This window comes from Crocodylus siamensis, chromosome 4 (genome assembly GCF_052110815.1).
Source record: "Crocodylus siamensis isolate JL-2025a chromosome 4, ASM5211081v1, whole genome shotgun sequence".
Taxonomy (NCBI): domain Eukaryota; kingdom Metazoa; phylum Chordata; order Crocodylia; family Crocodylidae; genus Crocodylus; species Crocodylus siamensis.
In genome coordinates, this window is record NC_143398.1 from 106,566,630 (window position 1) to 106,582,015 (window position 15,386).

General features: G+C 46.1%; 1 protein-coding gene across 1 annotated transcript; it reads left to right on the forward strand.

Moving 5' to 3' along the window:
- Positions 1-717: 717 nt before the first annotated feature.
- ADCK2 (aarF domain containing kinase 2) lies at positions 718-15,368 on the forward strand. The gene is made up of 8 exons (XM_090043298.1): positions 718-2,473; positions 3,403-3,549; positions 6,146-6,274; positions 7,247-7,342; positions 8,368-8,619; positions 10,443-10,571; positions 11,260-11,313; positions 12,613-15,368. Exons 1-8 carry the CDS (start codon positions 1,511-1,513, stop codon positions 12,754-12,756), a joined length of 1,914 nt encoding a protein of 637 aa, XP_089899424.1. The 5' UTR covers positions 718-1,510; the 3' UTR covers positions 12,757-15,368.
- The last annotated feature ends 18 nt before the right edge of the window (positions 15,369-15,386 follow it).

A 15,386-nucleotide genomic window follows, 5' to 3' on the forward strand; every position in this document is an offset into this window, starting at 1 on the left:
TTTATTTGTTATTGCTCACTGTAACTCACCAGTGAGTGAGTGAAAAGGTGTCAACAAAGCTGAATCATTTCTTTGTTTTAAGGCAAGCCATTGTAAAGGGAGGGAGGCAGCAAACCCAGGAAGAGTCAGTGAAGATGCTCTGAGCCAGGCTCAGGTTTTGCACGTGCTGCATCAATGAGCTGCCTCAAAAGTGGGCCTTCGTTTTGTGGGGACCCCACGCTGTACATTTTGAGCACTTTCACTGTTATTGGACACTTTTGTTTTTGAAAGGCGTTTTGAGCGCGTGTGCTATTCTTGATCGTGCGTTGCACAGGGGTTGAACTGATGGTACAACTACGGTCACCGCTGTACAGCGGGCAGCACCGGGCACAGCCGCCACCTAGCGGCGGGCGCCTGCCGAGGAGCAAGGGCCGGGCAGCCTTGGGCTGCAGCAGGGAGCAGAGTCAGGCAAGGGTCCGGCGGGGCACCAGCCTCCCCGGGAGGAGCCCCAGAGGGCCCCCCCCGTCCTGCCCTGCCTCAGCAGGAGCATCGCGCTAGGATTTTTCCCTAGTGAAAAAACCAAAAAACAACCCCCGTCGAGCTGCATTTTCCAAGGGGGGCTTGAGTCTAAAACCCCGCAGTGGAGACCCCGTGGCAGCTTCAGTAAAGCAGCCCCCCACCCCGCGTAGTCCGTGTCGCTGCCTCTCCCGGCGCCGCGGTCCCTTTAAGAGGCGGGGCCGCTCCCGCCCGATTGCGGAAGTCGCTGGGACTCCGAAGGCCGCATGTGGTGCGGGGCGCGGAGCGTCCCATCGCCCGCAGGGTGGGCCTGTGGCGGGCGGCGCTTGCCCCCGGCAGTGAATGAAGTCGAGTCCCGCAGGGCTCCGGGGCGACAAGCGAGCGGCGCACGGAGCGGAGGGGCAGCCCGCTGCCTCTAGCAGGGTCTGGCCGGACGCCCAAAGTTTAGGACTGGAAGGGACCTCGTGGGATCATCAAGTCTAGCCCCACTGCTCTCTCCTGCCGAGCCTTTCCTGCCCGCCCGCGCTGCCTGGTAGGGCTCCTGGCGCAGGGTCCGCTTGGGGGAGCGAGGGGTGTCGTGTGAGCAGGCCTGGCTGAGAAGCAGGGGCGGCCCAGACGTGTGGTCCCAAAGGAGCAGCTTCACTTGATGCACAGATGGTGAATGAGGAGTTCTGCAGAACGCGAGGGTGGCATCCCTGCTCAGACTATGGACCATGTAACACTGCCATCTGCACAAACTTGACCATGACATTGCAGAGATGCATTCCTTTTCCTCAAGAATATTGGACTGGTTAACCTTAAACTGGACTTTATAATTGTTGCTCCAAGTCACCCATATGAATGGGAGAGCAGTGCTGAAAGGTACAGACCTAGCAATGGGCTGTTTCTTGCTGCCCTGTGACCATGATCCATGTAAACATTGCCTTTCAACAACCCTCCCCTGAGTTGTTCCACTTCACCTGGGTTGTACTGCTTGTCAGCACCTGTCTTAGGTGTTCGCCCTCCCTCCAGGATCATGACTGCTTGGTGCTGTACTGCCAGGATTTACCTTGCCAGCTTAAGGCCCCTTACTGTTAGGAAAAGCTTGGCTTGTCTGAGATGGGGTAAACCTGGCACATTCCCATCTGATGAAAAATTTAGCTGGTTTAAAACTCAGCTCTTAGCCAAGACCACTCTGGCATGCTGGGGAATCACTGAGCTGTCACTTGGTGTGAGGTGCCAGGAAGCTCCAAATAAATGTACCGAAATAAAAGGGGCCGTACTCCCCAAGCCTGTCGGATTCGTCTGGCATCTTGGTTTTTCCCTTCGCCTGGGGCTCCGGGCTTGTGTTCTCTTGTTGAAGTTTGGCCCCCTGATTCTGCTTTATCCCTGGACCTACCTGTGTTCAGGTTTCACATCTCTCTGGCTTCAACTTCTGCTCAAAGCCACAGAGTCCTCAGGCCCCACCTTTATCAAACTTGGTCAGTGGGCCAGCACCAGGAGGGATCTCTTCTCTGAAGAATTCTGCACAAAGTTTTCCAAGCTTCATGTAAAGGTGAGCCCTCATCCCTGGGGTCACACCAAGCAGGCACTTCAGAGAGCATTTGGGGAAAACTGGAAGAAAGTCCTCAAGTTTAAAAGTAAGGAACCTATTGGCTCTGGCTGTGTTGCCCAGGTATATAAAGCATATGCTGATGCCACTGCTATTGATGACCCACAGTTTGAAGAACTAGTCAGGAGCACTGAATCAGATTCAGCTCTGGAAGCCTGGGAGGTATCTGGATTTCAAGGCATCTTCAGGTGGTGCTGGAAGAAGCATGGAGAGATGTTTGGAGAAAGCAATGCAGAGCAGCTGCTTCAGAAGGACAGTTCTCATGGAGATACTAGTAGGACTGCTACCTCTAAGAAGTCAGTCACTGGATCGCAGCTGACTACCAACACCTTACCCCCTGTTGATAGTTCCAAGGAGTTAGGTCACTTTATTCCTGTAGCCATAAAAGTAAGTGATGTGTGTTACTGGTGGATGCCTGGGATGAGAGATGAATCTTGGACTGTCAGATGGTTTGTAGTGTAGGTGCTGCTTAGCCTCTCCTCTCAAACAGCATTTCTAGCAGTCTTCAGTCCCACCTTGCGGTACCATTTACCACTAAACTCAGCAAATGATCCTGACCTGCAAAAATCCTCGCTGTTGAACTTCTGGTGCTCCCTGGTATGCAGATCACCAGTAACACCATTTGGTGTGGCATTCACATAACAAATCTGAGTAATGTGACCTCATTTTTGTAAACACAAGGCACTGAGCTAGACCTCATCCATGGTCAAGAATGGCCCACCAGATTAGCCAGCCGTACTGTGCCTCTTACACCGTGAAATTATATATGAGAAAAAAAAATCTGTTTTAGCTCACCTCAGTTACCAGGATTAAAGCAGGCAAGAATTAAACTTCATGAGGCTGTGGCGCCAAATTGCTTGGAATGATTTACTTCAGCAGTTATTCATATCTTAAAGCATGGATTGATGGGAAAGGTAGATTGTTTGCTAGATCTAACAACTCTGTTAGGCCCTGGACAAACCCCTACCCCACTAAAATGTACAGTTAATTTTGTCTTATTTTGCTTTACTGTTAGGTGAGGTTGGGGGTTAAAATAGCATGACTACCCTGGGATGAATGTGGATGGACAGCACCTAAAGTGGTGCAACTTACACTCCTTCATTTTACTCTCAGTTCTTTCAGGGATAATTCTGCAACAGATTGAAGGACTTCATCCCAATTTAGGGGCTTGTCTAATCCATCGCCTTTCTTTTTCCATACGCCGCTGTAAAGGGCATTTCTGCCTGGGTTGCGACTGCTCTGTTTTAGCTCACTAAAATGTACCATTTTTTTCACAGTATTCTGGGAAATCATTTAGTTGAAATGTTTTCATTCAGGTCCTGCATCCTGGACTAGTCCATCAGGTCCAGATGGATCTGTTCCTGATGAAGATGGGCAGCCAGATCATTGAGCTTCTCCCTGGAGTCAAGTGGCTCAGCTTGACTGAAATAGTGGAGGAGTTTGAGAAGCTTATGATTTACCAGGTAGGCATAATTCCATCCTCTTCATACACTGAAACAGAGGTGCTCCCTCCTTTGTCATATATCTACCTATTAATTAACTGCTACCTGCCATTGGAGAGTGTTCAGCATTACTGCATTCTGGTGGCTAACTCCACTGACAAAACTAGATCATAGAATCATACAAAATTAGGGTTGGAAGGGACCTCAGGAGGTACTTGAATCCAACCCCCTGCTCAAAGCAATACCATCCCCACTAGATCATCCCAACCAGGGCTTTGTTCTGTCATCTGTCACCACAGAACAATAATCTTTGTACGGTTTGGACCTCCACTGAGGCTCCATCCTCTTTGGAACTCCACTTCAGGTAGTTGAAGGCTGCTATTAAATCCACTCTGTCTCCTCTTCTCTAGACTAAAGCTCAATTCTCTCAGCCTCTCTTAAGAAGTCATGTCCCCCAGTCCTCTAACCATTTTTGTTGCCCTCCACTGGACTGTCTCCAATTTGTCCATATCCTTTTTGAAGTGAGGAGCCCAAAACTGGACACTCCAGATGTGGCCTCACCAGTGCTGAATAGAGAGGAGGAATCACTTCCCTTGATCTGCTGGCAACCCAGCTACAAATGTTGCCAAGAAGCCTAACAGCATACTGGGCTGCAAGGGCACACTGCTGGCATGTATTTAGTTTATTGTCCATTGTAACCCCCTGGTCCTTTTTGGCAGAGATGCTGCTTAGCCAGTCAGCCTGGTATATGGGATACTTCCGTCCTCAGTGCAGGACTTTATGCTTGTCCTTACTGAACCTCATGAGGCTTCTTTTGGTCCAATCCTCCAACTTGTCTAGGTCTCTCTGAATCCTAACCCTACCCTCCAGCATATCTACTACTCCCCCCAGCTTGGTGTCATCTGCAAACTTGCTGAGGGTGCACTCTATGCCATCTTCCAGGTCATTGATGAAGATCCTGAACACAAACAGCCCCAGAACCAACCCCTGGGGCACTCCACTTGGTACTGCCTGCCAACTAGATATCAAGCCATTGACCCTCTGAGCCTGATGATCCAGCCAGTTTTCTATCCACCTTACAGTCCATTCATCCAGCCCATACTTCCTTGCGAGAATGTTGTGGAAGACTGCATCAGAAGCCTTGTTTAAGTCAAGGTACACCACATCCACAGAGCCAGTTATCTCATCATAGAAGGCAATCAGGTTGGTCAGGCATGACTTGGCCTTCATGAATGCATCCTGACTGTTCTTAATCACCTTCTTCTCCTTCAAGTGCTTAGAAATGGATTCCTTGAGGATCTGCCCCTTGATCTTTTCAGCGACTTAGATGAGGCTGACCAGTCTATAATTCCCTGGATCCTCCTTTTTCCCTTTCTTAAAGATAGGCACTATATTTGCCCTTTCCCAGTCATCTGGGACCTCTCCCAATTGCCACGAGTTTTCAAAGGTGATGGTCAGTGGCTCTGCAATCTCATCAGTCAACTCCTTCATACCCTTGGGTGGATTCCATCCAGCCCCATGGACTTGTATATGTCCAGCTTTTCTAAATAGTCTGCCTGTGAAGACTGAGGTGAAAAAGGCATTGACTACATCAGCCTGTTCTGCATCTTCTGTCACTAGGCTGCCTCTCCCATTTAAGTAAGGGATCCACACTTTCCCCAGTCTTCCCCTTGTTGCTGACATACTTGTAGAAACCCTTCTTGTTATCTTTCATGTCCCTTGTTAGCTGCAACTCTAATAGTGCTTTGGCCTTCCTGACTTCATCCCTGCATGCCTGAGCAATATTCGTACTCCTCCCTAGTTGTTCGTCCAAGTTTCCACTCCTTGTAAATTTCCTTTTTGTGATTTAGCCTACTGAAAAGTTCCCTGTTCAGCCAAGCTGGTCTTCTCCCATACTTGCTGCTCTTCCTGCACATTGGAATGGTTTAATCCTGCACTCTCAGTAAGGCTTCTTTAAAGTATACCCAGCTGTCTTGGACTCCTCTCCCCCTCATACTGGCTTTCCAGGGGATCCTGCCCATGAATCCCTGAGTGAGTCTGTCTGCTTTTCTGAAGTCCAAAGTCCTTACTCCGCTGCACTTCCTTTCCTCAGGATCCTGAGCTCAGTCATCTCGTGGTCACTGCTGCCCAAGTTGCCATCTACTGCTACATTCCCCACCAATTCTTCCGTGTTTGTGAACAGCAGGTCAAGAAGACCATGGCCCCTATGGCTGCTCCAGAACTTGTACCAGGAAGTTGATCCTAACACTTTCCAGAAACTAAATAGATATGCCAGGGATGTGTTCAGCCCTGAGTTTATAATGACATCTACTCTGAGGGACCCTGAGAACTGAAAGTATAGTCAGGACTGGAACAGTATCAGACAGGCCAGTCCTCACTTCCTTTATAAAGTACAGGGAAGAAACCCCCCTGGACAGGGAAAGAAAACGCACCTAAGAGATGTACCATCTGTTCATTTCTTTTCATTGAGATCCTTGTTTTCAGCTAGTTTTCTGGTTGACTGGGCTTTGTAGGAGTCAGTTGTAAGTCAGTGAGATTATATTTCATGCAGGAACCTTAGTGAATTCCCATCTCTTTAATACTAAGCACATAGACTACATGGCCTCTCACTTTGCAGACGGACCTACGCTACGAAGCCAGAAACTTGGAGCGCTTCCAACAAAATTTCCTGGGCATGGATTTTGTGAAGTTCCCAACTCCCCTTCATCCCTTTGTGACCAGAAACATCCTGATGGAAACATTTGAGGTAAGAGTACAGCATCTGGGTGAAGGGGGGGTACTGGTACTGGCATTCCCACCTCTGTCACGTATTCCCATCTCAACACAAAACTCCCGTCTAGAGGTGTCATTGGGCTTTTCAGGGGAGCAGCTCTCCTGTGCCCCTCCCATCCTTTTCTAGAGAAGGAAAGTAAGAGAGTACCTCTGTTATTTGCTTGCATACAACTGAGCCCTTACTTGCTTTATTTTTCTTTCCTATTGTCAAGGTTCCCAGGAGCAGGGGGCAGACAGTCCTAGCTCAGAAGAGAAAAGGGCACTGGGCCTTGGGTACCAGAATAAAACCAGCACTGCCATCCAGCAGCCCTAGGTTTTTCCTACTTCCAGACTGAAGTCTTCTTTCTCTTCTGCTGTTGAACAGGCAGATGGTTGAGACCTATAACTTGGCCCAGTCCATAGAAACAAGTATAGCTAGGTTTGTTCAGACCACTTTCAGTCACCATTAGCTTTAGTCAGCATGTCAGTCGTGCCCTAAGTATCTCTTGCCTGCAAGTCTTCCACATCTGTTTCGCAGACCTCTTCCTTCTGCAGCCTCTCTTTAAGCCATCTCTTAAGTCAGCTTTGCCTCCAAAAGATCAGCCTAGCACCTCCTTTCAGCTCCGTTCAGCTCAGAGAGGCCCCTGTACTATGCAAGTTATTCTCTTAATCCTTTTCTGATCTTCATCCTCTGGCTGTCTGGTCTGCTTTGGTCATTGCTAGGTCCTATCACTCTTTGGGTTCCTATCCAACCTTTCCTTTGTTGTACGCAGCCTATAGAGGTTCCTTTCCCAAATGCCTTCCAATCCCAAACATTCCCGAGTTCACCAGCAACAGTAAATACAGTCTGCATTGACTGAGCCCCCTCTGCAGCATTTTGTCTTCCCAAGGGTGAGAGTATGTGACGCTGGATTGTTTGGATGGGGTAGGGGCACATGGGATCTGTTTGCTTCTTGCTTTCTTTAAGGAGAGTGAACCCATCTCCCAGTATCTGCACACAGAAGTTGACCCTGAGCTGAGGCAGAGAATTGCGAAGATGGGTATGGATATGCTCCTAAAGATGGTAAGAATCTGGGTTGTTAAAATCATGTAATTGGCTTTGGGTGGATATGGCTAAAGAGGAACCCACCTGCTTTCTTCCATGACATCACTGGATTTCTAAGAGCCAATGAGAACAATGGATGTTAGGGACCTGCTGGTACCATGATATCCAGGATGTCAGGGTGCTGTGCCACTCTGCACTAAATGAAACCAAATGAATATATACATGTTAAATGCAAGATCCAGGCAGAACATAGACTGGATGCTTGTACCACAGGCACTCTGACAGATCCTCTTCCATAATGAAGGGGAGTCCCTTCAGCATGTGGCAGGGGCACCAGCTGTAACTCAGCAGGTATGTTGCTTTGGGAAACCACAGAATCACATTAATTAATGTTTACCCTTCACCTTATAGCTGTAAAGCAAAATCTGCACCTACTGTTTCTGCAGAAGTTATGGGAAGATTCAAAGCCACAGGGGAACCTGCTAAGCTTCGTTTCATTTATCAAAAACACCTGCTGCCATTTTAAGGCAGGTAGAAGACTAAATCTGGAGCAGAGAAAATTAATCTAGCCAGCTCTTGCTTGTAATTCAACTTACTTTCCTTGGTTTTATGCTGAACTGTATCGTAGTTATTAGCTCAGCCTAGCCTTTGCTGTCCTAACTAGTGGGAATTTGCAAGGAGAAGCCTGATTTCTATCCAGTTAGGGCTTGTTTTCGTACCACTGAAAACAAGCTCTCTGACCCATAGCCATCCTTGACCTATAGTACATATATAGTGCTTGCAGCTTTGCTCTTGCACCTAATGCTTCACCAACAGTGCTCCAACCTGAGCACTTGTCTCTCAGGAGCTGGAGAGACTCAAAGTACCAGTCTGTAGTGGTTTTGTGATGCGAGTCAGTGTACCAAGGGGACAAGACTGGAAACCACCTAACTAATGCCGCATACCACCTAGCTTGGTTTTGAACCCTGGCCCCCCACTATAGAAAGTTTTATTTGAATTACCTTGCCATTCTTTTCATGTCATACCTCTTCTCCCTCCTCCAGGTGTTTGTTGATAATTTTGTCCATGCTGACTTGCATCCTGGGAACATACTGGTCCAGGGTGCAAAGCATTTTGGTGCTACTCGCAGGGATCAAACCACTATCGTGGACATGTGCGACACGCTTATCGTAGAAGTACAACCTTCCCTGTGTCAGCTTCGTCTGGTGCTGCTGGATGCAGGGGTCGTGGCAGAGCTGCAGGAAGCTGATCTGCAGAACTTCAGGGCAGTCTTCACTGCTGTGGCACAGGGACAGGTGAGGCCTGCTTTGCCAGGGGAGGGACTTTAGACTCTTGAAGCTCATCTTGGTGGGGCAGGAAGCAGCACTGGAGGTTCTCATGATCCTGGAGCTGACTCTAGTCTGCTTTTCTTCAGTTGCCTGTGCAAGTCCCATTATGGTTTCCTAGGAGGAGGGGAGGGGGGAGGTGACTACCTCTCACACATTTGCTGTCTCTTGTAAATTGTATCAAGCACAAAAACAAAAATGCTGGCGAGAAGGAAGTAGGTTACCCTGGTCTGTTGTGAGCAAGTTTAACTAGCACAGAAGAATGAAAGGCTGGATTTAGAGGCCAGGGGATGGCTGCTATTCCTTGGGTTAAAGTTACCAAGCATGGGCCCAAGTGTGGCCTGCTTGGGAGTAGCTTTTGTGCTTGGTGTAAAGCCTGCAGCATGTTGCTGGAACAGCTGATCAGCTGCAGTGGAGCTTTCCTATACCAGGCTTGTTGCGTTTATCCAAGGCAGTCACAAATGGGTGACTCCGGCCACAGGTGCGGGAAAAAGTATTGCCAGACTGGCAGGCACAGAATGTATTGTAAACATGCGGTAAAAAGTATCAAGGCACTGACATTAGCAAATTCAACACATTCATATGTCTCACAACATCCATCCTTCCACACCCTGAACTAGAAGCACCCGCAGCACACTGACCCTCCCTCTTCTCCCACTGGGAACTGTGGAGAGCAACCAGCAAGGAAAGCAGCTGATCTGTCTCTGCCAGATTTCCGCCAGATAAGAGTTCTTTGGTGCAGGGGGAATTCCACAGTGGTCACCTCCAGCTACTTCCAGTCTCCTTTGTACTACTGACCTCTCTGGTTTGCTGAAAAAACAGGTGCAGCACTCACCATGTCCTGCTGCTGTGTCTCAGCTCTGAGCAGGACAGCCCACCCATAGGCAAGTAGTTAAACTCCATTGCTTGCAGTCATTGCCAACTGCAGCAAATACTCTAGTCAACATCTATACTGAGATCAACAAAAAAAAAAAAAACTTACTTCAAATGCTGAGCAGCCTTACAATGGAACTGTTTTCAGTTACTAGGAACACAAACTGCTTTTGAACTAATGACCTACAGATGACCAGCTTTTACACTTTGTCTCCTCATCAAACCTTGGATTAAGTGTCATGGCCCTGCTGGCCCTTTAAATTAGTTCCATGCAGCTCTGCTAGACTGACCATAAAGCCCCTCAGATCAACAAAACCTGGAAAACCTTCACAAGAAAACCTCCTTTTCTGTCCAGGCAGAGGTAGAAATCTGCTGGGTGGGCAGGGTGGGGGGAGGAGAGAGGGGATTATCTTACTATTCCTCCACAGTTTAGAAAATAATTTTATTCATTCTAGCCTGTGAAATGGCAGCCAACAGCTCTCTTCTCACCAGCACCAATGTCTTGGTCTCCTAACTGTGATAGAAAAGACAGAGTATGCCCAGACAAACTGCAAAGAGATTCCTGCTTTACTTTGCATTACAAGATGGTGCCAGGAGGAACAGGTCTTTAGAAGGAACAGTATCCTTGGCTGGTCTCAGACACCAGGGGTTATGCTGCAGCCATTTCGGCTCTGTCTTCATTCATCTTTTGTTACATCTTAGGTCTCTTTGCCTCAGAACTCTGGAAACAGGGTAACTTAACTTTCCAGCTCTCCGTCTCACCCAGCTCTAAAAGGCATGTATACCGTTTCAGGAAGCGACTGAATGGCTGCAGCTGTCTGGAAACCCTACAGTAAGAACACTGTATAGCTACATGCAAGCTTGGTGGTATTACCAAGGCCTGGTTCTGTTCCACACATTTCCTTTAACTTGATTCACAGGGGGAGAGAGTGGGAGAGCTGATCCTTCACCATGCTCGGGCTAACCAGTGTAAGGACATAGAGAGATTCAAAGCTGAAATGGCAGAGCTGGTGACCAAGGCCAGGATGAACACCGTAGCCCTGGGAAAGGTGAGCAAACTAATGATGGTATCCAGCACATGACAACCTGTTTTTGACTGCATCTGCCCCTTTAGACTAGCCCAGCTTGAAAGGCCAGCCATTTAACCATCAGTTAGTTCATCAGTCACCTCCCTTGCCGGTGCTACCAAATCCCTCAACTCTGGTTTCACAGCAGGAGAAAAATGTAATTAAGGTCCCTGATCCTCTTCTTTCCTTCTAATTGGGATAGGGTTGGCTCTCGGGGGTCCTTTACTCTTGCTGGAGCCTTGAGGTTCATATCCTAGCCTGCATCCTGTTGATTCCCTTTGAAGTCCACAGTAATGCTGTTGAACACAGATGTGTTTCTGGTGACCAAAGGGACCGCATATACTCTCCTCAGCTTTCCCAGCATCTTCCTGGGTTGAGGAGTGAAGACTCCATAGGCACAGGTGGAGTTTCATCTGTCACTCTCTGTATTGCTTACCACCAGGGAATGATACCAGCTTTTATGACAGTGACTGTCAGTTAAACACAGGAATATTGTGCAATAAGCACCAAGTAATGAAATCTAACATTTAAGTTTGTAGACACTGAATTGATCAGGCAGATTCCTTCTAGCTTATAGCCTGTGGTGAATCACTGCCATTCTGGCTGATGCTGGTTTTTATGATATCCTACCAGCCAAGGTAACTTTTATTTTTTTAACTTCATATTCCAGCTTCAAGTGGCAAATCTGCTTTCCAGCGTCTTTAAGTTACTGATGATCCACAAGGTGAGGCTGTCTTTGTTGCCTTCACTGCATGCTTTGATGTTTGAAAGAAGCACATCTGGGGAGGGAGAGTGATTGGGATGATAAAGGTCTGAGGCAAGGCAGGGAGTATCTAAAATATGTGGGGTCAGGATGGGTGGGGCTGCATGTGCTGTATTTCCAAGCAGTACAGGCAGATTGCTTCTCTGGACTGGAACCAAGCCCACTGAAACTGTTGGGAGTTGCCCCCATCCTTTCAGTGGGCTGTGTATCATCAGGGCCTACCAATATCTGGTATCAAGATTGATACCAGATCATACAGGGAGAGGATCAGAATCTCATTTATATTTTCCCTTCCTGTCTATAGCTTTTTCAGAAGCTTGAGATTAAAATATTCTCATGCACTTGGAATTACTTGCTTTCTTCCATGTGCTTATTGCTCTTCTGCTGTAGGGTGACCAAAGGAGTGCTGGGCTCCACTTGCTGGGGTAGCAGGTGATGAGATGCTCACGCTGCCTTTAGAGAAGAATAAAATCTCCCTTTGTTATAGGAAGTAACTTCATGGGACAGACCCCTTGACTGGTGTAAATTGTCATAATGGTGCTGAAGTCAGTAGAGCCACCACAGTTTTCACCATCAAAGGATCTGCCTCATGGGTTTTGGAAGGAGAAGATCAAAAGACTGTAGAGTATCTCATAAAGTCCCTGTTTCCATCCGTTGTATGTTAAATGCCATTAACCTTCAGTAACATTAAACATTATTAAAACCCTCCTGGCTCCCTACTCAGTCTATGCACAAAACCCTGTGAATGGTGGTTTTGTTATATGGCTAGGGGGTAAGATGTAGGCAGCCTGTATGTGAAGTAGGTTCTGCTTCTCCTGTGAACTGTGAAGCTGTGCTCCCTAGGACTCCATCTGTAGTAGGGGAGGGGAGAGGAGGGGGAGCAAATTCCCTTTCCTTTGCAAATATGCGTTCATGGGCCAGGGATGCTTCTGCAGCCTTGCAACTGCAGGCAGAGGCTGGCATTTCTAGGGCCCGTGACCAAAGGGAGGAAACACGCTGCTCTCCTAAATAAAGAAAAGCACTAACAACTAGGCTGGCCTTGCACAGTCCTTTGAAAGTGCCTGCTTCTTCTCAGACCTCCTGCTGAATTTCAGCTATGATGCCTTGAAGTGAAAGATGAATGAGTGAGCTCTCATGTTGCAGTATTGCAGCATGCATATGTCATCCCAAAAGCCTGACTACAAGAGGTGTCCCACTTATAAGGGGTTTGGAAAGCACAAAGTGCCCAATGCATTATAATCTTTGCATTTATGATTTTAGGTGAAGCTTGAAAGCAACTTTGCTTCGGTTGTCTTTGCCATCATGGTTTTGGAAGGGCTTGGTCGCTCGCTGGACCCCAAACTGGATATCTTGGAGGAGGCTAAGCCACTTCTCATCAAAACAGCAGCAGCTCTCTTAAAATAGCAGTGACCACTGGAGTTGGCGTTCTATTGCTGGGCTTTTTGGCAAGGAAGTGCCTATTCTTTTGTCAGTAGAGGGGAAAGGAACCTGAAGTTGGAGTTGCTCTCAGTTTTGACCAGCCTTGCAGCAAGTTTTAAGGGAAAATAACCCATTGCTTCTCACCAGAGATTTGAGAGGTGAGTGGCTATGTTGTAGTGTCAAAGACACTGTCAAGCAGTCTAGATCCCCAAGGCTGAGGCAAATCATCTGCATTCTGAAAATAATTTGAAGTGTTTAGAGACTTCCATTGTGTTTGTGAACTGAAAAACAAACCAGAAGGACCCCACTGTAATGGAACAAAACAATGTGTGAACTTCTATTGATTCTGCAGATGTCTACAGCTGCCCCAAAGCTATGGCAAGATCAGGCTACACAGGCTGGTCAGTTTTTGTTTCATGGAACTGCAGGGAACAGGATCAGACGTTGTTAGAAAGGGACAGAAACTTTTTTTTTAGGCTTTGAAAAAATAGAAATCACATAAATATTTTTGAGCATAGCAGATATGCTTCTCATTCTTCTTGGAACCCGATGATCACCCTCTGTTCTGTTGCTGGCAGCAGAATGCATCCCAGTTACTGCAGGTATACTTATATGTAGTGTATAAGCTCAGCCTTGATTCCACAAGCACCAGCAGGATTCAGATTAGAGCCAGCAAGGAAAAGAAACAGTTGCTGGATTCTGATGAGTAGGGTCCTGTGCTTGCTGCTGACTTAATGGGTACAGGATCAAACTCTGCTGGTTAGTGTGAATAGCATTGGGCCAGGACGGCAGAGAAGACCAAGACTGCTACTGCAATAAGCTAAATAGTAATGGGGATTTGGTTTGATCTTCCTATTTTGATAGTATTTATTTTTAAAAATGAGTTTCCTAACATTACTTGAATATTATTCAGTCCTTTCTATAGAATAAGTGCTGGGAGTGGGCTTTTTTTTGTTTAAATATCATTTTCTTGAAAGAATAAAAGCTCCTGGGAAGGGTATAACTTACATGCATTTTCATCATTCTTCTTCTGGGTGACATTTTTGAGTAGTTGATCGTGTAAGTACACTCGCATGGAACATGATTTCCAAAAATATTGTCACTTCTGAACCTGGGAATGAAACTGCCACCAGTAGCAAGCTGCTTATTTTTACAAGATACAGCATAACAACATGTACAAACAATGCGGAGATCCAGCTGCCTGTTCTGTAGTCCATTTTTATACTAAAATATCTGGAGAATTTTTTTATTCTGCTTCCCTTGTAGATCCGAGTTACCAGAATAATATTGATACTTCATGACTGTGTGAAGTGCAAGTAATCTGATTATTTTAAAAGGAGAGAAGTGTTAAACTACTATCTGTTAATTTTATGAATAACCTGTCATTTCTGGTATGAGCAGTAGTACCCTGGCACCTAAGATGGTCACACAGTCCTAGTTTTATTTACACTTGTTCTGGCACTGAAACTGAAATCTGAAGAACCAATGTAATTTCCACTGTCTTTCACTTGTTCTTACATTTGTTTGTGTCCCCAAAGTGCCTTAAAATCCCCAGTCAGGAGTGGGGTGTCCCTGCTCCTTTGGGACAATGAGAAAAAGACTAGTGTGGTGATTCTCAACCAGGCGGTTGCAACATCATGGGCTGCTCTGAGATCATGTCAAGGATGCTATGGGGTGTCACACAGTGTTAGCACCGTTAGATGTGCTAACATAATTCATGAGAGAAACCGAGAGATTTCAAATAGGAATCCACTGTGTCAAAAACACCCTGCCCTGTCATGGTCTTTGAGTTCTCTGCAACAGAAGAGTTTCTCTGTTATTTTTTCCATAGTCAAAAATGGGTGAAAACTAAGAGCTGGCACTTTCCAAAGGGTGCCCTGAGTCTAAAACGGTTAAAAACAATTAGACTAGTCAATTTTACTTTCAGAGTCACTTTCTCAATGTTGCAGAAGTTTGGGCAATAAATAATAACAGGAGATATTTGTCTTAAAGAAAAGCTGGTTCTACAACAAAAACATGATTTTGAAAACATGTCTAATAGTTTTATATTATGTTAAACTTTTTTCCCATAAACTTCAAGAGGACTGAACTTCAGTTAATTTTCAATTAGTAGTATGCAAATAATTGCTTTCATCTCTGATAGTTGGCACTAATGGCTAGAAGATTTATTGTGAATTTTTCGAGCTACCACATATGGACTATAAGAGAGAGTAACTCAGTTATCTGGTTTAGTTTTAAGAAATATTTTTCAGCCTTATTTTAAGAGCGATATGCACAATCCACAGGGAGTAGCAAATAGAATAATATACCAGCAACTATTTCCTAGTATGTCTTGAATGAAGTTTTAGTAATGCTGTACTTTTATTTAGAGTTCTGCTGTTGAATTTTTGAGTAATAAAGGAAGGCTGCATGTGTGGGTAATCTGCCAGATATTTTCTGAGGACTATGAAGCACAGTGTAGCATGCATAATTTAGAAAAAACAAGCTACCTGCTCTATGTATGTAACTGCTCTATGTATTTCACGTTTTCTTCCATAAACAATATATATATATTGAATCTCCAAATAATCAGAGGGTAAAATATTTTCTTAAAACTATTTTAAAGCCTTGTCTTA

What these genes read in the sequence shown, in the direction of transcription:
- ADCK2 (XM_090043298.1), top strand. Translation starts at nt 1,511, where the DNA reads ATGACTGCTTGGTGCTGTACTGCCAGGATTTACCTTGCCAGCTTAAGG. An exon ending in AGAAGCTTATGATTTACCAG is followed by an intron (nt 3,550 to 6,145) that starts GTAGGCATAATT and finishes CTCACTTTGCAG; the next exon opens with ACGGACCTACGCTACGAAGC. An exon ending in ACACCGTAGCCCTGGGAAAG is followed by an intron (nt 10,572 to 11,259) that starts GTGAGCAAACTA and finishes TTCATATTCCAG; the next exon opens with CTTCAAGTGGCAAATCTGCT.